The 27998-nt window shown below is 33.1% G+C and overlaps 1 protein-coding gene across 3 annotated transcripts in view; it reads right to left on the minus strand.

The window, feature by feature from the left end:
- Nucleotides 1–4055: 4055 nt before the first annotated feature.
- LOC124367651 (annexin B9-like) overlaps nt 4056–27998 on the minus strand; it is a 64736-nt gene continuing 40793 nt past the window's right edge. For 2 of the 3 annotated variants that reach the window (XM_046824645.1, XM_046824647.1), the window contains 5 exons: nt 18674–18753; nt 13359–13431; nt 12171–12344; nt 11783–11964; nt 4056–7372 (listed from right to left, as the gene is read on the minus strand). In XM_046824645.1, coding sequence (XP_046680601.1) covers nt 7322–7372; nt 11783–11964; nt 12171–12344; nt 13359–13431; nt 18674–18753 — 560 coding nt within the window. In that variant the 3' untranslated portion in view covers nt 4056–7321. The remainder of the gene's footprint in view (nt 7373–11782; nt 11965–12170; nt 12345–13358; nt 13432–18673; nt 18754–27998) is intronic. The other variant, XM_046824646.1, reaches the window with a different exon arrangement.

Below are 27998 nucleotides of genomic sequence, written 5' to 3' on the forward strand. Positions count from 1 at the left end.
AAATGTGCTGTAGAAGTGGGGGGAGAACTTCATGAATCACCCTGTATATAAAAAAAGAGAGAAAAAAAGAAAAAAAAAATTATTATAATAGTAACAATAAATATAAAATTCAATCTTAGGCACAGTAAATTAAGTTATTTAGTTAAAATTGAACATCTATGTTACAATTTAAAAATTCATTTATACTATAAAATGGTTTTGAAGAAGCCAATTGTATATTTTATGTTTAAAAGGTCTAAAACTAACAGACTCTGCACCATCAGGCAGCCTATTGAAAAAATTAATACAATTTAGCTTGAAAGAGGTGCCAGTTTTAGCCAGTCTATGAGGAAGTATATTGAGTTTATTCCCCCCTCTAGTGTTATAATGATTGAATATTATTCCTAATTGGAAAATTCTGTAGGTTTGATTTAGTGTATAATAGTACTTGAAAAATATACAAATTGATAACTGTGGGAAATCTTAAGTTCAATGAAAAGTGGCTTACAGTGATCTAGTGAACCAACTCCTGCAATATTACGAACTACCTTTTTCTGTAATAAAAGAATAGTTTTATTACAGTTTTGGGTAATTACAATAACCCAAAAGTAGTAGTAGTAAAAATGTAAGTAAGCAGTATGATTGGCAAAGAGTACCAAGAAAACCAGCACTCGTAAAAAACCAGAAAAGACAGCTAATGTGACTAAAGATGTTATCCTTAACATGTTAACAGGTACATCAGTCTCACTTGTCCTGAGAATTAAAACAACAAAGAAATAAATAATCCATCAACAGAACTTACAAAGAATAAAAAGAAACCTAAGCCAACTAGTGGCAAAAGGTGAAGAAACTTTTGACCAAAACCCAAATCCAAAATAACTCTAAATTTTATTGGGAAAATACTGATTTAAAACAAAGAAATGATTTTTCCCAAAAGGCCACTGTTGTTTTTGGGGATTCTATCATGAAAAATGTTTCTTTGACTGGTGGTAAACGTTTTTGGGGGGACAACAATCAACCGGTTAAGCCACAAACTAAAAGAAGAGGTAAATTTTAGAGACTCATTCAGTTGTCATTCATGTTGGAACCAATGATTTGGGTAATAATTTTGTCTAGATGAGGTTATGGGTCTTATGACAAACTTGTTAATACAGATCAGAAATCTATTTTCAAAATCCCAAATATTTGTCGAAGCCATAAGCAAAAGAAGGGACATACACCATCAAAATTATTCAGCAAGCAAGCCAAAATATTAGATGGGTATATTAAGAACCTGGGAATTGACCTGAACAAGCACATTAATAGCTCATGTCTGTCCAAGGATGGATTACACTTAAATCGCAAAGGCACTTACTTATATCTTGCTTTGAATAATGAGCAAAATAGCCTCACTGTGTGTAAAGGAAAATATTAAGTCTCCAATCAGAACAATAGCAGTATTGCTCAAAATCTTAAGCTTGCCAATGAATAGAGCATATCTCTCACAGATGGAAACATCAGAATGGTGAAAATGAGCGTTGCAATGAGAAAGCCAACCGCAACTCACAAGATTTTGATAGTGATAAACACATGAGTGCGGGGGTGGCGGTAATATTTTAAGAACCATTTTGGAAAACCCTCTGTCTCAGACTGCATTGACAAGCACTTGGCATAACAGGGAAAAAAATCATGAAGCTGTATCAAAGAAGATCAAACCTTTAAAGAGCTTACACAGAACTTTAAAAAGATAGGTTTCAGACATTTAAACTGCTCTTCAATGGGCTGTATAAGAGATAACATTGCCCTATATATTTTGCACATTTTTATCACATTTTGCAGCCAATACAGTGAAATTTCAAAGAAGAACAAGAGCATCTGCTAAAATCATTGCATTTAACGATCAGACACATGGGTTTTTGAAAAATAGACTACCATTTTAATTATTTTTTCACAAGAATTCGTGAACTCATACAAATAGAGAGAGCCACTCATTGGGCCACAACAGTGGGAAGATTAATAAATCTGTTCAAAACGCGGATGGTTACCAAGGAATAAATTGCCCTCCACCAGTATCCAAAGAAGAGTTTCCTCCATTGAAGACAAACAGTGAAGTAAGTGATAAGACAATGTTGCAAGTAAGGGTGATATAATGAGTGATAAACATGTGTCTGTAGGCTTAAATCTGATCCTTTTTTAAAGATGGACTAGATAGATGTAGAAGTGTATGTAAAAGTTCTGTAAGTCATTCACAGTTTGATGGGGTCAGCAGCAGCCATTCCATTGTTGATGGTAAGGGTGAATCTCGTGGTAATGCACCAAAATATTCAGCACCTGCCATCAAGGATTGACCTTTTGAACTTAACACTGGAAGAAATAAGCCCAGACATTTTAGTTATAACAAAACACACATTTTTTACCAGAAATTGAACAACATTTTTAGATATAATTTCATTCCATTTTATGAACGAAATACCATTAAAGACGGAATAGTAATGATTGTTGCTAGACAGGTCCTAAATATAAAAAGCATTACAAATCCTTCCATTCAAAAATTAGCCTAAGACAAGTTTTTTTTTAATATTCTAATGCAGAGTTTAAATTTAACTGTCAAGTGTTTCAATTTCTGGTAAAAAATGTTGTGTTCTGTTATAATTAAAATGTCTCACTTTTGGACTTCCAGCCATCTATAGATCTCTTCCCCCCCAAACAAATTTAATGAGGACCTATTTTTGAACGGGTGGATTCATTATTGCAAATGTTGTGTTCAAAGTATGATGGGATTGCTGTTGCTGGTGACATAAACATTAAGAACTGTAATGCTAAAACTCGCTTAGTAAGTATCCTTAAATCTTACAATTGCATTTCCAACCAGGTACTCAAAATCTAAAAACAGTGCTATTGATGATATTTTAACAAATTTACCCAAAAATAAATGTTGAACAATCAGCTTAGTTACAGAACCTGCGGGTAAATTGCACAGTAAATGTATATTTTTTATGAATAGTAAAAATAACACAATGAATAAATCTATAACAAAGAAAAGCAGAACTTTATCCAAATCAAACATGGAATCGTTCAATAAATTCTTAGCAAATGAAAATTGGATGCCAGTCTACTGTTCGGATATTAGCGGAAAATGTTATATATTCTTTCTTTTATTATTTTGACCTCTGTTTTCCAAATCTAAAGAAGAGAATATAAAAATAACTGCATGAACAATGAGTTGCTCAAGAATAGGAGAACTTTGATAAATATGTTTAAAGCCATTAGAAATGCGTCTTCCAGCAATGAGATGAAACGTCACCTGGCACTAAGAAAGAAAGAATTTGAGGCTAAACAGTTCAAACTAAAAAATACTACTATGATAATGTGTAATTACCACATTTACCACATTTGTTGGTACTATGTTTTATAGGTATATTATCAATAACAAAATTTGGATTAATTGGTTTTTATTTAATAATAATTGGTCTTGGATTATGTTCATCAAGCTTATTTTGTTTGGCTAATATTTCTTATGAGGGTTTTTTTTAAGTTCTAGATTCATTATTAATAATATATACGGAAAATATTTTAATTTGAATTCTGAACTTAATTTATTAAAATGCTTGTACCATAGTTGCAAAATTGGAAAGATTAGTTATCTGACTACATTAACTAGAGAAAAAAGATAGTATATCAAATAAAAACAAACACGATTTAATGGTTGACTAAACACCTGCTCACTCCAGGCCAAGCCAAAGTGTAATTTTCTCAAAATATTCTAGCTGGTTAAGCCCAAAATTTAAAAAAATCAAAATTATCATGTCCCAAATGTTCAAATGCTATTTATACAGTGAATCCTGTTATGAAACATGTTGTATAGTGTACTATAGCATTACTCATTGTTGACAGAAAAATATACAGACTTTACATAGCTTTCAACTCATTATAATGCTAAATAAAAATATTACTACAGACATATTTTTGAAGTCTACAAATGGAAGATGACTAGCTAATAATGACAGCCAACTTGAGACAAAACTTAAAATAAATTATCGGCTGCACCTGTAACATGTATGTGGCAACTAAGCTAATCACTAAAAATACCAAACTAGTAACATTTTAACGTTTTATTTATTTCAAAATATACATAAAACATGAAATGTTTAACATTTAGAACATGAATAGTCAAATAACATTATATATTCTAGTAGAGTACTAACATATAAAGTTACGTGGTATAGTTTTTATGTATTTGTAATTGACCAAAACCCTACAATAACATGCGGAACTTCAGTAAAAGTATTTTATAGTTATAATATAAATAATTCTCCATTCAAGAAGAAGGTTTTCATTCATTATCTTCTACATTCAACTGAAAAATTATAAAAAATATATTTAAGCTAGAACTGCTGTAAATGGAAAGAAAACAAATAATTTTTAAGCGTTCTACAATTTTTCAAAAATCATTATTTAACCACAATTTTCAAATTAATGAAAGGCAAATAGCACCCACTGTGTACAATATTTTTGGCAACTTGTGATGTAACCTGCTTATTTTCACTTTGGCATCGAAAGGCACATTACGCTTTTAAATTGGAAGCCACGCAAACAGTGTGATTGGGTTGACAGTACAATGTAGTGCACGACACAAACACCCCCTAAGCTATCCATACAAAGGCACTAAAATACAGTAAAATTAAATTAAGTAACAGCTCTCTCCGTTAACACCAGCATTGTGCATACATCATACCTTAATTACAAAACATTACTGAAACATCAGGTTAATTCACTGCATTTATAATGGAATTTTTACATAGTAATAACAATTTTTATCAATAAATTAAAAAATCTTAACATGGGAAGTCTGTTCTTACTAAATGATGTACCACTGAACTATAGAACAGTTTAAAGTGTATGATGTAATTATTTATGATGCACTGATGTACTAAAGATGGACTGATAAAATTACTCAATTACGGAATCCCTCAATTCTTAATGGTACTGACAAATAGATGATTCTTCGACTCTCTATTTAACTCTAAAACAAAAATATAGTTTTAAAAATGTTCTGGTAAAATATGAAGCAATCCTTCCCTTTTGGTTTCACTTGTTACCACCAGTTATGTAGGACTGAGAACTGGAGAAGTTTTGATTTGATAAAACCAATAATTGGATATGGCTTTTTGCTGATGAGCCAAACTTACAACTCTTTAGTTCTAAATTACAATGCCACCAAAATGAAATTTTCTGATACAGATCGCTGTATCAAGTATCAATACAACTACTGAAAGAAGTATTTTTTACAATATTGTAGTAATAACAGATACCATAGCCATTAGTCAAACTGCAAGATGATACCAAAAATAGAATACAGTTGACAATGGACTGTCAATAAACAAACGGGATTTTGGTGCTTATAAATGACTGGGAGCAGCCCGAACATGCAATCTATATACTTATGGAAAAAATCAGGATCAAATTCAGAATTAAGATAGAAATATTGAAATCAAAATCGGAATGAATTTTTCTACAGTCAGTCCATTCTCAATGCATAGAATAGTCATATGGTACAATATCATTCTAGTACAGCTCCTACAAAGTTTCTAGTTTTCTAAATATGCTAAACATTTGATTATAAAAACCTGTAAGATCTTAAAATGATTTTGGCATCAAAGTTTCTGTTAATAGTATACATATCATTTCAGTAGTAAATATACTTAAAATATTATAATTAGATTAATTCCACACTGACGAGAAAATGTAAAACTATGTTAGGAGAATATTGTTATGTTTAGTAGATTGAACAATACGAATATGAAAATCATTTTAGTATTAAGAAGGATGCAAATGATATTTTTATAATTTATAAAAAAAATCAAACATAGAATGTCACTAAACAGTAGGAAGCACATTAAGACGATAAAACTGCCAAGAACACATATACTCTACACCCATAAAATATGACTAGTTAGCAGAAAATAAAATATTTTTAATTACGTAATCAGATAATTCATAAAGTAATATTGATTTGACTTTGAGACATTATGTGGTTTGGTTTGGTTAATAAAGTTACACAATTGAAACTACTAACTTTTTAGGTAATGAATGGAAAAAATGTAATACCTTAATAATATTAAAAATAACAACAGAACATAACAAGTTAAAATAAACGTACGCTTCAAACAAATTTTAAGCGTACCAATAAATGCTATTTTACTACTAATATATTTTGATACAAGGTACACAAATATCCGATAAATTACTATAAAATTTAAAGATAACCATAGAGACATAAGTGTATATAATCTCAAGCTCAAACTACCTTCACCTCGTTTAATAACAACAACGACAGCTCAATACCTTTATAAAAATGCCATTCCGCTTCTAAACAATTAAAAGTTAATATTATGTATTATATATTTAATGAACATCAATTTGATCAAGATGGTATTTTACACTACAACTACTACTACTACTCAACTACTAACAGTAAGTTTACAGTCTCAATTATCCAATGCAGAGTTAAAAATAAATCGGGGCAAATAATATCATATTAAACTGGTTACACATAAACTTTTATCATAAACTTAGCTTTCACATTATGTTTCATTTTAAGATTTATATGGAGGCATGCAATATCTCAAACTTATGTTACTTATAACAATATTCAGCCCGATTTGGTCATGCTTAATATTATTACAGATGAATTTTTTAATTTGAACACTGCTCCAAATTAGTACATCCATTGTTAATATTGCATTAAATATAATTGTATTACGAAGTAATTCTATTTTTAATTACACAGATTTTCAATAATTTATGAATCTGTCACCCAAACTGTGCTCTGCTGAAATTGATTCAAAACAATACTACTGTCTTCAGTTTTTAGACTCTATCCGAGAATAACAAACGATAATTTAAAGAATCCACGATTAGCTTAAATGCTCATGTTTGGCCAATCCACATTCTTTATTTTAATTATCCTTTATCTACATAAAATTGAGAGATTAGTGACTACAAACTGCATCAATTTCAACTTGTATAACAGAGACTGTACTTTGTTAAAAACAAAACTAAATAAGTCCTTAACCAAATAAACACCTAATCTACAGATTAAGATAAAAAAGTTTGTTTACAATGGTAACAAAACATTTCCGTCAATTAAAAGATTTAATTTGAAAAACAACACATATGGTCGTAAACGGCCAATTAGATACATGGAGAGATTACCCAGAGATTTAGATTAGAGGCGTAGAACGCGATAATTAGTCGATAATGGCAAGCAGACATTTCTTGTAATCACCAGAGGTGTCGTCCTGTAACAGAAGCCGCAAGATATAAGCTAAGTTGTGATAAACTGGGCGCCACTCGCGCTCGTTTAATCGATCAGATTAAGGAGAGCCTTCTCCATTTCCCCAGAGCAATCCTCCTGCAAGCAAACAGCGTTCATCAATCAACACACAAATGATGATGATGATCGTGTATAGCAGGCAACCTCAATAACTTGAATTGCAAATGGCAAGTTACTATTTATATGAGGAGAATTTGAAATGATTTTTGAGCACTACCATGTTCTCCTGTTGATATAAGGACACAAAGTGGGGGTTCTATTTTAAAATTGTAAGTCCCATTATAGGTAAAGGAGACAGAACACTTTGAAAACCCTAATATGATTCTGACTATACAGATTTTAGTTCTAATTTGAATATTAAAATTTGTAAGTGTGTTCTTCTGGTGTACAAGGTATTCCTAAATATCTAGGCCTACCTTCTCTCAACCTCTGAACATTTGCAAGTAAAAAAAGTCTTTGAAAGAACTCAAAATTCAAAACAGATTTCAAAAGAAGGTAATATTTAGAATATTTCAGAAGCTAATTTCTTCTTTTAGACACATTCAAAATCTAAAACAAATTATGAGCCAAAATGGACAATTAGGACATTTGATTGATAATAATGTTCTTTATTTAAAGAAATTATTGGAGCAAAATTAGGTTAACAGACATTTTTAGCACACTTTACAGCTTCTTCTTGGAAAACCCTAAAAGCAGATTGTCATTATATATAATATGTATCTAATATTGATATTTGTCTACATTTTTTATTTAACTGTTCCCAACTTACACACTGTTTAAAGTAATAAATTTTGTGTTTGGAAAATAATTTTATGTTAAATTCCTGTTTTATGTTAATAATGAGATAATTTCCCTGAATACAGAAATAGTGGACAACAATTTTGTTTATCCCTGCACAAGAAATTGCAGATATTTAAAGTAAGAAATTTTGTGTTTGGAAAATAATTTTATGTTAAATTCCTGTTTTATGTTAATAATGAGATAATTTCCCTGAATACAGAAATAGTGGACAATTTTGTTTATCCCTCCACAAGAAATTGCAGATATTTAAAGAAAGAAATTTGGGCGATTTTTAAACACACCCAAAAACTACTAAAGATAAAAATGTGAAATTTGTACAGTACATGCATGAGCTTTAGAGAGTGACAATGTTTTTATTTATAAAAAATGTTATAAAACCATTACTTTTCTTCAAACTTATTGAATTTAAAAATATAATTTCTTTAGGTCATAAATTTTTTTAAAAAGTCACTCCTTGTCCCATTGTCTGAAATAACCGACATTTATTTATTCATAAGAATCGCATTACACCATCATTTTATGACAGGTGGTTTGTCATGAAACTTAAGAGTTGTAGAATGCCCTGTAGAAATGTACCCCACTAGTTCAGATCCGGGGAATAGTTCAAGTTACTAAGGTTCTTAAAAGATTAGGAAAAAGAGATGAACAGAGGGAGAAGAGAACTGTCATATAAACACTTAAATTTCAAGCCAGTAAGTCAAGTTATAGAGGTGCAACTGCAAATGATTTAATGTAGAGGTTAATTAGAAACATAACACACCTTAATTTAAATAATTTATAATTAAAATACTGATACCAAACCTTAATAAAGACTCCTGAACACGCTTCAATGATGTACTGGTTAAATTATTAATAAAGCATGAACATGAACTTTTTTCATTACGTTGTTTAGTTTCTGTTTCACTAAATTTAAGTTTTAACATAAAATGTTTTTAACAAAGATTTTCTAAAAATATATCCAGTTTGACGATAATTTAGATAATGTTTTATTTGCAGTCTAAAATAAAATACAAATTATTTCTGTTGAATTAATGGTGAAACGTTAATATACAAATGACTATTAAGCATTACATTAAATTTTCTATACATGTGTACATTGTCTCATATGTTCAACATTAGAACAAACATGGAAAATATGCATACTGCACTGCATTATTCAATACTTCGGGGATTTTAGCTGTGGAGCTTTAAGATGAAGCTAAATACACTAAAGGTACAAATACTAAAATAACAGAAACCTATTAAATTTTGAGAGGGAACAGAATTTGTCTTGAGTAATTAAGGAAGATAAAAATGAGTATTGGCAAGAGTTGAAACTGCTTCTTTGTTCTCTATATGTTTTGAGATACACCTGCAGATATACAAGTATATTTATATACGTTTTATCCATGGTACCGTACACAAACATGCTAATTTTTTGTTACAGACGAGAAAATAAACACACACTGTATTATTTTTACAGGTTATCTCCAATTGTATACAAATTTGAGGCTTGCAAGCTAGTAAAGCAGCAAACTAAATAATTTGACAGTTGGTTAGTAAAGCCCATTAAAGAGACACCTGTGCCAAGCAGCGTAAAGAACGTCTTGTGCAACCACCAACTGATAAGCGTGAAAGCAGGAAAGCAAACCCACAAAAGCAAGTAAAGGTAATGTAATGAGAAGGATGCCTTATTGTGCAGTACATCTGATTACAACATTTAGATAATGAGAGCAGATGATAAGAGTTATGAAACAAATTGCAATCTGACACAACAAAAACTCAGTAAACATTGAGTAGAGTAGAAGCTCCCATTTTTTGGTCAGGAGAACAAGTCCATAACAAGGGTTACCCTGAAAGTTTTGTGATATAAGTGACAAAATTGCAGAAATTTACACAAGTTCAAAGTAATACCCTCCAGCATCATCGTCTTTTATGTATTGAATACCCCTAAACACCATATTTTTTTATAAAATCAAAATATTCTATAATCGAATCAACTTATTGAGCAACAATTGGACACATATTTCATTTTTTTAGACTATAAATCTAAATAGCAAAATCAGGCAAATAAAGTAAATTTTCTATAATTTTATAATGCAAATTTTCAATTTTTCCTTAAAAATGGGTTTTTACAGCAATTTGAGATAAGGCATTGTCGCTGTGCAGCATTAAACTGCTAGATAAGCAGCATTCAACAAATCTTGGGATAAACAACTTTAAAATCGTTGAAAATCATATCCCAAAAATACTCTGTTGATAAATCTGGGACTTGATGACTGAACTTTGCTTTAGATGATACAGATTTAAACCGATCAGCCTCTACAAATATTGTGTACTAACTGGTCCTGAGACAATCAGATAAGGTTGATAAGATTATCACAGAATGCAGAGTTTGCCTGCATCTTACAACTTTTGGAGTGACTCCCATATATCCTCTTCCTTTATTTAAATCCAAAAATAAAACAATTCAGGCTACTTTATCTATGATTTTTTGATAACTGTACCAACTCCTCCTAATGTTTGTCTCTGCCAGTCCATGTCACTTTTCATTTCATAACAAGTAATCCAAAACAAGCTGCTATTGTTTGAGTGACTAACAAACAATACCGTAAATCTAGATGAAACGTTAAACCCAGTAATGGGTGAGAAGGGCTGTACTGCTTACTGCGTGTAGTGCCGGTTCCACTATTTCTTTTCGCACAAACCGTTCTCGGATTGCCATTTTGGTTTATTTTCTCTGTTGCGTGTTGTGTTATCGTGATTGTGTATAGCTTTCATCCAAGGACGAAGATATTGAAGTTACGAACACTTGTTTTATGATGGAGAAGAATTTAATTCAAGTTCAGAAAGTTTTTATAATGACATTTTTGAACATTGTGTGAGAGTGGATATAGTTGTTGTTGGAGAAAAGGTGCAAACTTTAAAAAAAATAAACACTAACTGATTTGTGGGTGCCAGTGGAAAAAAATCGGCTGAAAAACTATCAGAGTATTGAATACGGATTGGACGAGGACCGCCAACAGTGTGCAGCCCAGAAATGACATCATCAATTCCAGTCAACAAGGGTTCCTGGACATGATCAATAAACTTTTTGGATATCCTATACGTTATTTTTGGGTGATTAAAACCATTTATATATTTTTGCATTTTATGATTACATTTTGCCTCATTTTCAGCAGAGAATTTGTTAATTTGTAAAATAAAATGCAAACACAAGCCGCTACTGGTAAACTCCACCGATAAAACCTTATGGTATAATATTTCACTTGTCTTTGTATTTTTGGGTTTTTGTATGTATCTCCAACTACCTTGCACCTCAATTTAAATGGTGTAAAAATTACTATGATGACAAGATACGACAGTTCTATTTAGATAATGTGCTGAGATAAGGTGATCTGTGCACCATGGTTGAATTACAGTGAAATGAGACCTCTACACTGAAAAAATCATTACCATGATCCCAATAGACTTCACAAGCGTAAGCGATTAAAAGTCTTGAAATTCTTGATGAACCATTGAGTCATGATTTAATATAATCAAACTGTTAAAAAGATTAAACTACTAAACAAGTGTTGTCAACTTGTTTGCAACAGCTCCACAACTACAATGACTTCACATCACTACCTAGTAGCTGTTAAATGTTGTTGAATATTCTAAAAAGTTACTTAAGTTTCTAGTTAACATGGTAGAAAGCCATGAGCTCACCCTGATGAAGTCAGCCAGAGTCTTGCTATATTTGTGGTGGAAGGCCCGTTTGATGTCCTCCATGTCTATCTCAGACCGGATGGCTACCATACGTATCAGAGCTCGGTCCTTGGTGCCGGCTCCGGCCATGCTGTCATGCAGCTGCTCGGCGAAGAACGCAGCCTTGTCCTTCACAGACTTGACTATAAACAAAAGTAAAAACTGTGGTAACTATCATAAGCAGATTTCCATCTAATTTAGAATTTTGTTGCCTGTGTAAGTAGTGATTGAATTAACATTATTTTGGGTTAAAACTCAAACAACAAACTTAACCAAGAGAACTCACCAGAGCAAAACAGATAACTAATCACACAGTCATTATTTAGTGATTGTGAATGAATGTACTCACTAATGGCCAAGAGGCCAGACTCGATGTCACCTGAGAACTCGCTCTTGATAGCTTTCTCGATGCCGTGGCCCGCCAGCCGCTGGTACTCCATGAAAATCTGAATGAGCTGTGGATAGCTTCGAGTACACAGGATGCTGTTGAACGTTGATTCGTCTGTTCCTAGTTGCAGCTCTCCTGTAACAATACAATAGATTATCATACTTTGAGCAGGCTATTTTTCGTACGAAAAGATTATCTGTGATTATTTTACTGTATCACCATACTGATTTACTACTGGTGAAAAAGCTAACTATTAATTTTGTTCCTCCTTCTTAAATAGTGTTTTTTCTGTTGGTACAATGTGTAAAAAAACCTTTCATAGAGATTACACCTTCACTAATGTCCATTTAACACTATGCTATGTTTTCTTGTATAAGAAATATTATTTACAATGTATACTGTATAAAATATCAATTTCCTAACACGAAAGCAAATCACATAAATCTCCTAATTCTAAATAGTATAAGAATACTAAAAGTTGGTGAGTAGTGACAAAATCGATACAGAATTCTACTAAACTTTATCAATTGATTGTCAATTCTAAACCGAGATTGCTGTTGATCTTGACCAAAATCATTTAAAATTGAATGTACTTACTTATTATTGTTTAGCCTGCCATTACATATTTCTGGAATCAAGTTATAAGTATAATACTTAAAACTTATGGTTAAAAAAGATATGGTTCTCCGAAGAGCTACATAACCTACAGCAGAATTTAGATAAGAATCAGCTAGAGCTATGAATAGACGTAGCAAGAAACAGGCAATACTACATTATACTTCATTATTAAAATTGTTCGTAATTATCAGGTAACAGCAATGTAACAAAAGTCCTTTATAATCTTCACTCCTCCACTTGGTGAAACTTCCTTTTGCATCTACTTGTGTAACTACCAATTTTACACACAAACCTGCATTGTACTCATGCAATATAAGCATACAGTGCAACTCTACAAATGAGCGTGAATTCCTTGCTAGTTTAAATTTCCAAACGCAAAATTGAATGGCAAACTGAATCACACGCATAAATTTAACTGATAAACAAGTGGTGTAACAGTAGGAGTAGATATAAAACTGCCAGCCTCCACCAGCCCTGCTGTTATTTTTAACAAACTAATTAAATTAAATATTAAAATGGCAACTGAATTACCTGCGTTCAGCAAGGCCTGAGCGTCCATGACAGCAGAATGATGGTCAACCATGTAGTTCTCACTGCGACGCCCCTGCACATAATGAATCAGCTTCAATTAGAAAGCTTGAATTTCGAATCTAATGATTTTGTAATACATACAATAGATAATACAGTAGAATCTTGATAAATCGTGCTTATACAGGGTGGAGCGCGGTAATTTGCTTTTTTGCACTGCAGGCTGTGGCGGCACTGTTGGTCGAAGAGAGGGGAGAGTGGGTGTGGCTTATAGTGGCCGACGGGAGATTTGTATTCCTCCGCGTACCAGTTGCCATCATGCAGTGGACACGAGAGGAGAGGTCGTTTTGTGTTGAAGCGTATTTTTCAAATGCCCACTCGATCATTGCAGTGCAGCGTGCTTTTCGTTTACGATTCGCTGTTCCCCCACGCGGACGTGTTCCTGGTCGGCAATCAATTGTAAATTGGGTAACTGCATTCAGAACAGCAAGAAATGTGTCGTGTGTACGAAGGGGACCTCAGAGAAGGATTACAACACCGGAAAAAATCGATAGAGTTAGAGCAGCAGTACTGCAATCTCTAAAATGCTCTGCTCGGAAGCAATCACTTCCTCTTGGCATTTCAAGACGTTCTCTCCACCGGATGCTTCATGATGAACTGAGATTTCACCCGAATAAAATGTGTGTGGTCCATCAATTGTCAGCACGGGACTATTTCGCAATTGTGTTATTTTCTGATGAGGCACATTTTCACCTCAGTGGGTGTGTCAACAAGCAAAACATGCGCTACTGAAGTAAAACAAACCCCAGAGACCTCTGCATTCGGACCGCGTCTCTGTGTGGTGCGCCATATCACGAGTAGGCATCATTGGCCCTTACTTTTTTCAAGATAACCGTCGTGCCATAACTGTGAACTCCGAACGGTACTTGACTATGATACAGGATTTTTTTCAGCCGGCTCTTGAGGCAATGCAATTAGAGGATACATGGTTCCAACAGGATGGTGCCACTGCACACACAGCGAGGGTTACCATGAATTGTTTGAGGCAAATGTTTCCTGGACGGCTTATCTCTTTGAGGGGTGATGGGAACTGGCCGGACGCTCACCAGACTTAGCCCCATGCGATTTTTTCCTTTAGGGTTACCTGAAGTCGAAGGTGTATATCAACCGTCCCAACACCTTGGAAGACCTAAGGAACAATATTGAGGTTGAAATTGGCAGAATACCAGTCAACATGCTTGTTAGAGTTAATGAAAACTTCAGAAAACGTATGCAGCAGTGTGTGGATGCTGAAAGTCGACATTTGCCAGATACATTATTTCAAACCGTGTAATTTAAAAATTCCCTTACTGTTCAATATAATTAAAATAAAAAATAATTTTTTCTAAGGTTCATAATTTTTTTATTTAATTTCCAAATCAGCAAATTACCGCGCTCCACCCTGTATCAACTGATGCTCTTGACCAAATTAAGATCGTCTATTAACTATAGATTTTAATATGTAGACTGATAAGCCTAATTACTTTATTTACCTATGTTTTTAGTATGTATTTTTTTAATACAGGAAAGAATCTTTAGTTTCTGTTGTGACATCGCTTGATTTTCAGTGTATGTACATTCACATTTATGATTTTCATTTATTGGTTTCCCATTTATTATAGTACATAAGCCAATGAAAACAACATGAGTCATACGCCAGTACATTCACAAAGAGCTGCCGTTTCCAGTAATTTTTCTAATGCAGAGTATCACGTGATCGTTAATCGTTGGGACACATTTGTTAATGGAAATGAAACAATGTTTCGCTACATTCCTAGTTTAAGAAGGCGGTTTATTGCTATAAATGCTATTGTACAACATAATAATAAGTATTTATAACATGTGTTTCTGGGAGTGATTTTGGAAAAGTATTTGCAAATTATGCATAGGCTGATGTATTATGGCTATTGCGCTTTATCCATATTTTAATCAGAGACATCATAATAATTAATGTGTAGTAGTATTATTATTTAGTAAAATAGCAGTCTTTCACCTTCAAATGAGTCCTTAATATGTCAGAAAAGTATTTTGAAAAAGTTTATGTTTTTGCATCGTTATGAATTGTTTGCAAAAATCTACCTATGGCAACAAAATGATTCATTAACGCACTATTTTTATTTTTGAATATGGAAATATGAATTGTTTTACAAACTAAATATTTACATACTCTAAAACAAGACAACACTTTGAAACTCTTTAATTATCTTGGAAGTGTCACCTTTACTACAAAATGTTTATTTTCTGTAAATATGGTTTTTATAAAAAACTTTTTGCAAAAAATAAACTAATTCACAATTTGTTAATGTTTTTACTTAACTAAACTCCAGATGCTATGAAGATTGGGCTCTATTTACTGTCAGTTGTAATATTCACATAATTCACACTGTTTTGTTCAGAATGTAACTTCACTTGATAACTCTAAAGTTCTACAAGTAGTCGGTAAAGGCACTATCTTTGGTTTCAAGCCATTCATTGTTCTTTTCAAGTAATATTCTTACTTCTTGTGAAAATAACTCACCAAGACTTATCTGGGTAAAAATAACTGGAAAAGTGTGTCTCAAAAACTTACTTAACCTGTTGAGTCCCGGGTTATAGCAGCACAGGGGCATCTGCTGGCCCGGGTTTTTTCTGGCACTTGGTTACTACTTTGCATTATAGTTATTTTTTGCATCTGCATAATCATATACTCATAAGTTTTATTTTTATGTTTATTTATTTCATATTATTGATATTTCTAAATTCAAATATACATATTTAAATTTATATATATATATTTTGATTCCAAGTGTAAGTTTATTTTTTATAAATCAATAAGACTAGGATAAACAAACTAAATAAATAATATTAGAACAAAACTTTATTTACATGGTCCAGAGTATGGTTTAGGCCTAAAAGTTCCTATAAGTATGGTATTCCATCATACATGGGTGTACACACAGAGACACATTGCAGGGGATACACATGAAGTAAGTGTCTTGCCTTCTTTGTGGTCTTCTGGTCGTGTTGGCACAAACATGACATTTTCGCCTGGGCCTGTCTTTGTTTACAGTTGCTGGAATTGGCTCCAAGAAATGACATTGTGTCAGTCTAAGTGGTGTAATATTTGCTGAAGGTCGACCTCCTCTTTTGTCTTTTTTCATCTTACAATGTTTCTCAATGATTTCTCTCACTAATTCCTTACGGAATTCTGATAGTTGAGGAATTTTTCCTGTCATTTGATGCTGCAAAATGTATGCATTACGTATGGTTACATCTAACAAATGGAAAAACAGTTTGTTGTACCACTTCAATGACTTCCGAGCGGTTTCGTTGAACGACAACTGCATATCACCTGCATCAACTGCACCCATGTGCTGATTGTAATCCAGAACACTAACGGGTTTTACAATCTTTTGACCAGTATGGGGATCACGTTTACCAGTTTCTTTCATACCATGTTCATGCATTGTTGATAAAACCCTAACCTCCCGTTGATCTAGCCAACGTTCATATAACATAAATTCTGCATGATGTGAATCCGTTTCCCCTTTTTTCAATTTTTTTAGGCCTTCTTTTGGAACACCACGCCTTGTTGGCAAGCATGTTCCACACATATTTGTACTTTTACTAAATAGTTCTTCTGCTAATGAGGGTGAGACATACCAGTTATCAAAGTACAGTTTGTGTCCAAGATTGAAAAAAGATTCTGTAAGAGTCAACACTACCTGACCTGACATACCTACTTTATCACTGAGGTCTTCAAAATTTAGCTGAGTTTCAGAACCAATATATGGTAAAACATTTAGAACGTATCCTGTTTTGCAATCAGATATGATAAACAGTTTTATGCCAAATCTTGATCTCTTACTAGGAATATACTGGCGAAAAAGTAGCCTACCTTTCCACAAGAAAAGTGTTTCATCCAATGCAAGATTCTCATAAGGAGTGAAATTGTCAGTAAATGATTTGTTTATAGAACAGAGAATAGGGTTTATCTTATGTAATCTTCCTAAGGTTTTAGAGTTTGTAACAATACTGTTGTTGAAATGCAGCATTCTACACAGTATTAGAAACCTGTTTCGACTCATTGCCTGACCGAAGAATGGTGTTTGAATTACTGTATCGGTAGACCAGTACTCTTTTATTTTATTTTTTCTCACATGGGACATCAGGATACACAATGCTAAAAAGCACAACATTTCACTCTCATTGGTATTGTACCAATTATCAATTTCAGATCTAGAAACATTGGGCAGCTTAGAAACGACTTCATGAAAATAGAGATTAGTCTGCTCAACAATGTGTGATACTAATTCCATTGGAAACAACGACAAGAAAAAATCTAGGTTTGTAGATTCGTTACTTATTCCAGAATCAGCATTTATTCCAGATTTTGAGCTGTCAATTGGAAATATGTGCGGAATAAAGTTGGTATCATTCACCCAGGGATAGGTAATTGGAGGTAGCTTTCTACGTTTGGGGTTAGGCCTACATTCAGTTCCTTCATTACCAGTAAAGTCATTTCTGGGATTATAATTTTGAACTACCTCGTTTATTACCAAGTCAACACTATCCAAAGTAGGCTTATTTGGACGATTATTAGAATAAACAGTATCACCTGATGGTCCTGGTACTGGTTCATCGAGATAACCTAAATCGTGGTTGAAGTCTGCATCACGAACTAGTTCACTAAAAATAAAATCACCACTTCTTACACGACTGAAAATATCCACATCACTTTCGTCATCACTATCAGATAGTTCACTAAACTCACTGCCCAATAATTCATTAATATCTTGATCAAACAACTCATGCTTACGCGAAGCCATAATTATTGTGTACAAACAACAGCAACCGGCTGAAACGCCTCGACGTTTAGAGTAAAAACAGGCTGCCAAGTATCGTAGCGCGAAACAAAATATACCTCACGAGAAAGCCAGTGTTCTCCCGAGTAACCCGGTATATTGAACGTCATTTAATTTAGCGAATTGAGTTGAAGAAAACGCAAAAATAAAACGCTCTGCGCGCGCGCGGCCGCAACAGTACGGCAACGGGCCACGACTGCACACTTGCCTCAGTCGCAACTGTGCGGCTACGGGATCCAACAGGTTAAGCTTGTTCCAGTTAAGTAGCACCAAACCCTAAATAGTTCAATTGTTATGATTAGCTCCATTTGAAATTTTCTAATTTGTAAACCTATGAAATTAGACGAGTTACTATTTTAAGTCATAATATTTTCAAATCTTATGGTCAATAACTTGGGATGTATTCTTAACTTATAACGAATTTAAAAAATTTACCTGGCAGAGAGACACCAAGAGTCTGCGGAAGGAGCCGGATGTATCACCTGTCAAATCATTCTCAAGACTGGTGTGGTACACTGAAAGCAAATTAATAAAATGGTTTAGGTTTTAAGGTAGACATTTCCCATTTCCCATGCATATACTTACAGACCACATTAATAATTATCACCTGCTAAAACTAGTACCACTGACAACGATTACAATATTTGTCAGGTTCAAGTAAAACTAGATTGACACTTATCATTCAACACCCATGAGTTTGATTCCTGATGAGGTCAAAAGATTTTAAAAACTTACACTTTCACTTCACCAAACCACAAGAGCAGTTTAATAAGTTCATACAAAGTTAAGAGAGATGTGGGCACAGATATAAATCCAAGATATTTTCAGTTAGTACCAATCCAGCCCAGATATAAGTGACACATTGGTTTTGTTGTATGCACTGTAGGTTCAACTTGAAGGTAAGTGCACCCTCCTGAGCTAAGAAGAACCTTGCAGGATGACCTGACAAGCCAATACATCAATTCAAGTCTTATATTAAATTTAGTGTGGAAGTATAAAAAAATGTCTTTTCCATTAAAACCTACTCACTTCCACCAAGAATACAAAGCAGAAAACTCAAGTCTTACAAAACATGAGAAAGTTCTTTTACTTCCTGACAAATTTTCTGCAAGATCCATCCCATTTTGCTCAAGCATGTACAGATACCTGAATAACACTTTTACAGGCTAGGAATTGATTGGGCAAAAATTTTCTAAATATCCTGCCTCTTTGCTTTGACCCCCAAGAAACCCATATCCTACAACACCCAGACAACTCACTCTAGAATTTTGTAATAAAAATATGTTATGGTGATATGCTAATAATTATGTCTTAAAAATGGATTCAGGTATCATTCACATGTGAAATATATGAATGTCTTTTAATAAAATAACTCAAATTGATCTTGTAAAAAAGGTTTCACTTTGTTTTTAATATAATACATTTCACATTATAAAATACACTAGCAGTTATGTGGCTTCGCACACAATTACGTAAGTTTTGCATGTGTATTAGCACTTCTGGTTTGAGTGAATTATATTTTCGATGGAAATGTTTAGTATGCTTTGTTACCACAATCAAGAAAATATGTCAAAAAGTATATATTTATGGCCATTGTAATCTATTCTGATCTTAGTATTTTTTATACCATAGTTGATTTTTCCTTGTTACTCTGATCAATAAAATGCATCAAAAAGTGTACTTCATACTTATTATTAAATTTGCTAAAATATACAGTTAAAAGTGCATGTTTAGTAAAACTGTTAATGTTTTTACTCTGTACTCAACAAAGGTTGCAGAAAAGGTTGAAACAAGACTGTTGGTACTATCAAGCTTACTCTCTGCTTTCAGGAATATTAATTTAAACAAATTACGAGTTTATTTATACATAATTTATACATTACTTGTTCTGCTAAGTTATACAACTTATCAGCAGAGTCCAATACACAATGTAAAAAGTCTAAATAAGTTTGTATGTATTTAAATTATTTTATTATTATTTTATTTATTGTCCCTATTTAAAGTCTATGGCACTGGATGGGCTTAATATAACAATTAAAATAGTGGCTAGTAAAGATAACTACCGCAACAAAAGAATGACTGACATATTGTCAACAATATAACTAACAATAAATAGATCTAAGCAAAACAATGACAATAACTCAACAAGAATAACAACAGTGAGGACATAACAGAAACATTACAATAAATTAAATAAATATTAACTGAAATAGAGTACAAATATACAAATATTTATATAAATTTAAAAAATAGTAATAACAATATGTTTAATTCCTTTTTAGACAAGTCTGTTATCATTGTCATCGCTATCTTGGCAAACAGACCCAGTACTTTGCCTCTGCAGTAATTATTATTTGATTGTTTGTTTGATTGTGCATTGGTTGTTAGTGAAAGTGAAATAATAATAGTGAATTGAAAATAGTTGTTAAATTAATGAAACTGTGTGATGTCATAAAACGATGTTTACACAGAACAGTTGATTACACGTAACAGGCTCTTTCAATCTATAATGTTTTTAAATTCATATATCTTTTTCTATTTACCTGATTTTTTCCATGAATTTTTACAAAATTTGAATAGCTATTCCGCTATTTGGGGCGGAGACAAATCCAACAAATCAGATATTATTATCATCGATACAGCCATTCTTGAATTGTAAATGGTGTAATTAATCCGACTTTGTTTTATGTAAATATATATTTTAATATTCCAAATGAATGGTAAATTATCCTTAATTAATTCTTAACCACACTGTACATTTTTGAACAGTTGACAATAATCAATACTTTTTATTAAAATCCAATCAAAATTTTCCTGAATAGGATAATTTGATATTGCAATCAACAAGAATGAAAACAAAAGGGATTGTAATAGGTGAAAAAAAATAAGAAGAAGTGCACTCATGCCCACTTAATCAACACTGTATTGCGGGCAACAGGTTACAGACATTGTAATCAACTTAATTTTCTCCATAAAGCATCTTACATTAGTTATTATTGCTACCTTACGAGATAAAATTAATCCATTGTAGTTTAGATAACACTGTGAGGAGACAGGCAAGTTGATTAAGTTACAGATAAAACCTTGATACTGTACTTGACAGAGCTGGTTAGATACTGGTACTCTGGAGATTTAACTGATTAGAGGAACTTCTTGTGTCGTTGTTTCTAACAGAATCTATTCTATTCAATAAGAAAATATTTTCTCTAACCTTATGCTGTGCTAATTTTGTGGAAAATGAAGAGAAACTAACTGACTAGCAAATAACACTACTGATTTTTATAGAGAGCAAAATCAGAAAACAAGAAATATGTAAATATTTATAAAACAGATTGATTATCCTAATATTATTCAGTAGGAGTGAATGAGGAACTTTGATGTTATTGCATTTATAAATAAAACTGTTCAAATATTTATCAGTTAAACAGCTCACTGTAAACTGATCACAGTCTAAAAATAAATACCACTCAAGGCAACCTACATAAATTCCAGATGGCAAAATACTTTGACAGGCATTTCAGTATTATTGCATAAAAACCCTGGACCTGTTCATATTAAACTTAATAGTTATAAAGACGTTATATTGTTTATTATTAGTTATTATATGTCATTGTCTATTAGAGAACTTACTTTCTGCATGGTATATGTAACTCAAAATTACTCCATACAATTTTAATTAAATACAATTTTCATTTCTAATTTTTTAAACTTTTAAAAACTGTATTGCAAACATATTGTGGTAAAACTATTTTTAAATAGAACCAACCAATGTCTCATATGACACTGACACACGTATCAACATTTCAGCATCTTCCTTACATTGTCATATCTCAAAAATTCAAAAATTGAGTTCAGCTGAATAATTTTCCTTTAAGTGGCACACATTCAGTTGTATTTTTTAATGTTCAGGACAAAACATTTTACTACAAATCAGTGTGGTGAAGTTTGCACCACAGGGAAAAGATATGAGGAAATAGGTTTGTTTTGTCAACATTAAATAGGTCTGTACATGATAAGGTGAAATACATACATCTTTTGTTATATTTTAATTATTTATTTTGGGTACAATAGTAACACTTATACTACTTACATATAATATATGTCTACCTAATTTAAAGAAATATTCTTTATTATATTCATCAAATAACAGAAAACTATTATTTCTTATATTACACTGTTTTATTCGCTTTGTGTTTACTAGCTTGTTGTTTAAAAGCCTCACTGTAACAAATTATATTAATATAAATTTTAGTCAACCGTTTTAGTATATTAAATATATTAATTAATATGGCACAAAAGTAGGATATTATTTTTAGTTTTTTATTTTTTCGAGATCAGCAGAAGTTTGAATTGTTTACCACTATGAACAGTTATTGTACCAATTTTTTAACGAATTCTCAATGTTAATTTTATTTTTTATAAAGTGTATTTGGACAGAAATACTGTACATAATGCATGTTTACATAATATACACAATAATACATTAGTCTACGATATATATTACAGATTTTTCTTACAAAAACTTGAATTATTCAATCAATTACATTATTGATATAATTGATATAAGTATTTTTTCTTCCAATGTACATTTACGTTTATTACAGATAAAGTAGTCAAACAACCTTCGTTATAATCTATGTTTTAGTTATACCTCATTATAAAATGTGGGTGTATATGTATGTGTATGTGGGCGTATGTGTGTGCATGCGGATGTATGTGTGTACGAGTGTATGCGCATATGCGTGTCAATTACATATATGTAAAGGAAGGCTTAATTTTTAATTTTATCGATATAAGTATAATTTATGTTTTGTTCTTAATGCATGTCTATATAATGCATACGACCACCAATTGTTATAATAATGTATGTATGTGTGTGTGTGTGTGTGTGTGTGTGTGTGTGTGTGCGCGCGCGTGTGTGTGTGTGTGTGTGTGTGTTTGTTTGTGTGTGTATTACATATTTCTCCTATTGTTAAACAGAAAATTATAAAGTTTGCACAGTTATTTAGAACAGAAGTAATCAAATCAGTTATCTTAATTTAATTTAAGTACAAATGCAATTACCTATCATAAAATAGTTTGATAATAATATTATAAACATTGTTTAAGAATTCCTGTATGTTCTTCTAGCCCTTAAATATCTATACAGTTAAATAATCAAGTTTGTCTAGTTTTAGTAAAATTAAATTATGTGCCTACCTACATTGTTTGCACGCTAAGAATTTAATATACAAGGTGTTAGTTTAATTATACTTTTAATTTTAGAATTTTGTGCTATTTGTAACCTCACTACTATTTTATTTATCGCACATTCATATCATAACTGTTATTATTATTATTTTTTGTATATCTCATAACACGTTCGCTACCACCATGCTAAGAAAAGTCGTATACCCACAGACCAGCCGGCTCAAATATGAGCCGCACGGTTTCTTCCCGCGCACCGGTGTGCCAAATATGCGCCGCTCGGGGCACCTCAAATAGACTGACGTCCCATATTTGCGCCGCTGTTTGCATGTCACTATTATTGCCATGAAAAATCACTAGTCTATTTTAGAGGCTTGATACTTTTGTATTGGTCTACGGGGATGTCTGGCTCACATGTGGGACGCTTGGTCTCTGGATATCTTAAAAATTACGTCCCGCGCAGTTGGTAAACTTGTTCATTGCCGCCTACACTGTTCTTGTTGTAAACCTCACACCACGGGCTTCTTTATTCTGAACTACGGTTGAGGTTATGTTTTATTAGTGTTTAGAAACTATTGTAGAACAAAATGGAACGAAATAAGAAACGTAAGCTTGTGTGTACTGACAGTGAAATAGATCGTGAGCTGAGTAATAGTGACTGTGAATCTGACTCAAGTTCTTTGTTTTCATCGGATGGACAGAGTGAGTACGTTCCGAGCTCTAATAGTAGTGATGATAGTAGTGTAGCAGAACAAAATGAATTGTTTGACATTGAGGCTAATGAAATTGTAAATAACTCCAACATTGTTACTGATGAAACTGAACAGTCTCAAAATAGTTTGGCAGATGACTCTAACGTGCAGTTCGTAACAAATGAAGTTCACAATGCCTACGTTAGTTCAGTTGCTTGTTGGACCAACACAAACAATGTTCCACTAGTTCACGAGTTTACAGGTAAAGAAGAAATACACTTACAAACAACAGATCCCGTTGAAGTTTTTGGTGCTATTTTTGACAACGTTCTCCTAGAAAAAATAGTCACTTGGACAAATAAGAGAGCATCAATCATTCGAGGAAATCCTCTTCCTAAACATGCATCATTGAACGTTTGGCAGGATGTCAATATAGAAGAACTTAAAAAGTTTTTGGGTTTGTGCATGTTGATGGGTAATGTAAACTTACCGTCAATAAAGCACTATTGGTCCAAAGATAGCCTATACGAACATCCTACTTTTGGGCGGACAATGTCCCGTAACCGTTTTGAATGCATTTTAAGATGCTTACGGTTTTATGATCCAGACACCGACGACACAAACAACAGAATGCATAAAATTGAAAACGTAGTAAACCATATCTTAGCAAACTGTGCTAGAGTTTACAGCCCTGGTAAGTCGCTTTCATTGGATGAAGCTATGGTCCTCTTTAGAGGAAGACTGTCGTTTCGGCAGTATATAAAAAATAAAGCAACAAAATATGGGATAAAACTTTACGAGCTGACTACATCAGAAGGATACATTATAAATATTATAATTTATCAAGGAAAGGGGACTCTGATGGACACAGAAAGGCCACTCCTTTGAAGTGGTCAAAAAGTTAATGAAGGACCACATTGGCAAAGGCCACATACTTTTTCTTGACAACTTTTACAATAGCGTCGAGTTAGCGGAGTATCTCATGAACAACAAGACCAACATGAGTGGTACTTTGAGGTCAACTAGAGCTGGTAATCCGGAGGTTGTGGTTCAAACAAAGTTGAGAGAAAAGGGGAGTCTATCAGTCGCCAAAAGGGAGATGTTACAGTTATGAAGTGGCGTGACAAAAGAAATGTGTTAACTATTTCAACATCGAATGGCCCTGAGATGGAGTTGGTAACAAACAAAAGAGGGGAACAAACAATGAAGCCTAGCATGGTTGTCCGTTACAATAAAGGCATGAGTGGGATCGATCGCAGTGACCAAATGGTCTCGTATTATTTCACTCCCAGAAAGTCTCTGCGATGGTACGTCAAAAATTTTTTTCCACCTGCTAGACGTCTCCCTGTGGAACGGTGTCTACATTTTCTCAAGGCTTGCCACAAAACAACCTACCTGAAGTTCAGGGACATCGTAATAAAAAATTACATTCAGATAGAGCCCATGCCAAGGAATCCTCGCTCCAGCCACTCTTCACAGTCTGCCCATACTCCCGTGAAGCTGGAAAAGCGTCTGAGATGTCATGTTTGCCGAGAGAGAAACCAGAAGAGGAAGCAAACATTTTATACCTGCTCCTTCTGCAGAGACTCAAATAACAAACCGTTTGGCCTTTGCATGCCAACTTGTTATAACCAGTGGCACAATAATTAGACTATGAATATGTGAGCACTTAAATATAATGTAACGTGGAACATTCTGAGTATAAGTCAGTGTAAATTTAATAACTTATATAAATGTTCACTTATTTTGTAAAATAGTTATGACATACGGTTTAATAGTCATGTATTATGTCTTGTAGAGTAAAAAGAAACCCCATTTGTGTTTTTGTACCATGAAATAAAATAAACTTTATTTCTACTTAATTTTCTTTTATTCTACTTTTTTAATTTCTAAAATTAAAATTCTTGTAGGCCTATAGCCTAATAAGATATGTATAATAATACATTCAATGAACTTGTATTTATGACTCTGTTGTTTGAGCTTTTGTACCATGAATTAAAATACTCTCATAATAAGATATGCATGTTTGATTGAAACTTACCCTAAAACCTACAGTAACTTAGCAAATAAATAGTGGCTCATATATGGGACGCTTGATCTATGTTAAGATTTTGATGCTATAGACCGAACGTCCCACATATGCGCCGCCGTAAAAATTACGCAAATCAGCAATATATGAAATAAGAACAGTACAGACGTACATTTTAGGTTATTTTGTTGAATTATAGCTCAATTCAACAATATTTTATCCTTGGTCTGTGGTTAGTCTCACAGTAATTATTCCCGGTCTGTGTAGAACAACCACGTTTTGTAACGTTGGTCTGTTACGGTGACCCGGGCGGCGCAAATATGCGCCGCCTGGTAGCGAACGTGTTAATTTATTTTTACGTATAATACTCTGTAAAGGTTAATGAGTCCTCAACTGGGTGGGTGGTTTGTGCCGAGGGTCCTGCTCATGAATGGGGAAGATGACGGCTGTTTAAATGTAAACCATTGTTTAGAATTATATAATATGCAACAAATTAGTAATTTTTTTCTTAGTCAGGAATTCCATGAAAGCTTAAAAATATTTCATTGTAATATCCGAAGTTATTGTAAAAATTTTAACGAACTTTTAGTATATCTGAATGATATTCCACGCTTGGACATAGTTGTTCTGACTGAATGTTGGTTGAGAGAGGGTGAGGAGGGGGAGGTTTTGGAGGGGTTTGACATTGTACTGACGAACAAGCAACGTAACAGAAATGACGGTGTTATCATTTACTTCAATAAACGCTTATCAGCTACTGCCTCACAAGTAACACTTGGTGACGTCTACGGCATTAACTTAGAATTCAATTACTGCAACAAAACCTTTTACATACTTGCCCTATACCGTACCTTTGACAGTGACTTGGAATTTTTCTTAACTGAACTAGAAAATTATTGTAATAGTTTAGATAAGAGCAAGATGGGAATTATTTTGGGTGACATTAACATCGATTTACTTAAGAATACTTCAACATGCGACAGATACTTAAACTGCTTACTGGGATCGGGATTTGTTCAATGTATAGATAAACCAACTAGAGTGACTAATAACTGCTCGTCATGTCTGGATCACATATTTCTACGTTACTATGACATGAACAATGTACAATCAGCTGTGTTCCAGACTGGCGTGAGCGACCACTACAGTACTGGCCTGACTATCACTGCCACTGCCACATCGCCTCACAATGACAAACTTACTGACGACTCTACTACACAATATTACACTGATAAGCATCTGCTCGGCCGTAATCTCGCTCACTTGAACTGGGAACCTGTTTTGAGTTGCCAGGATATCTCAATATCCGCTAAACAATTTGAAAATACAATATCTGATCTTATTAAAACTTCCTCAAAACCCTTAAATAACTATTCCACACGCTCAAAAAAATTTAAAACCATGGATTACACCCGATTTGGTCAAATCGATTCGCATTAGAGACAAAATAAGTAAAAAATTAAAAAAACAACCCTTTAATAATGATCTCTATCAATTTTTTCGTACATTCAGACATATTTTAAGTAAATCTCTTAAACAATCCAAAAAACTATATTACAGAACTAAACTTGAAAATTATCAAAACAACCCCAAAATGTTCTGGTCTATCGTAAACGAGCTTGCAGGTAAAATTAAGAAGAGAGATTCTTTTCCTATCCATAAAGTTTTACCGGATACTCCGTATATATCTCATGGTTTGTGTAAAGAAGTAGCTAATGATTTTAACTCCTTTTTCTCCGCGGTTGGACACAATCTGGCTAGTGCCATCGATTCAAGTGGGGACCCGGTTTTGAGTGATGCGGATTACAGACAGGACACCGTGTTCACATTGACCACTGTTACTGAACTTGAT

This window comes from Homalodisca vitripennis, chromosome 8 (genome assembly GCF_021130785.1).
Source record: "Homalodisca vitripennis isolate AUS2020 chromosome 8, UT_GWSS_2.1, whole genome shotgun sequence".
Taxonomy (NCBI): Eukaryota; Metazoa; Arthropoda; class Insecta; order Hemiptera; family Cicadellidae; genus Homalodisca; species Homalodisca vitripennis.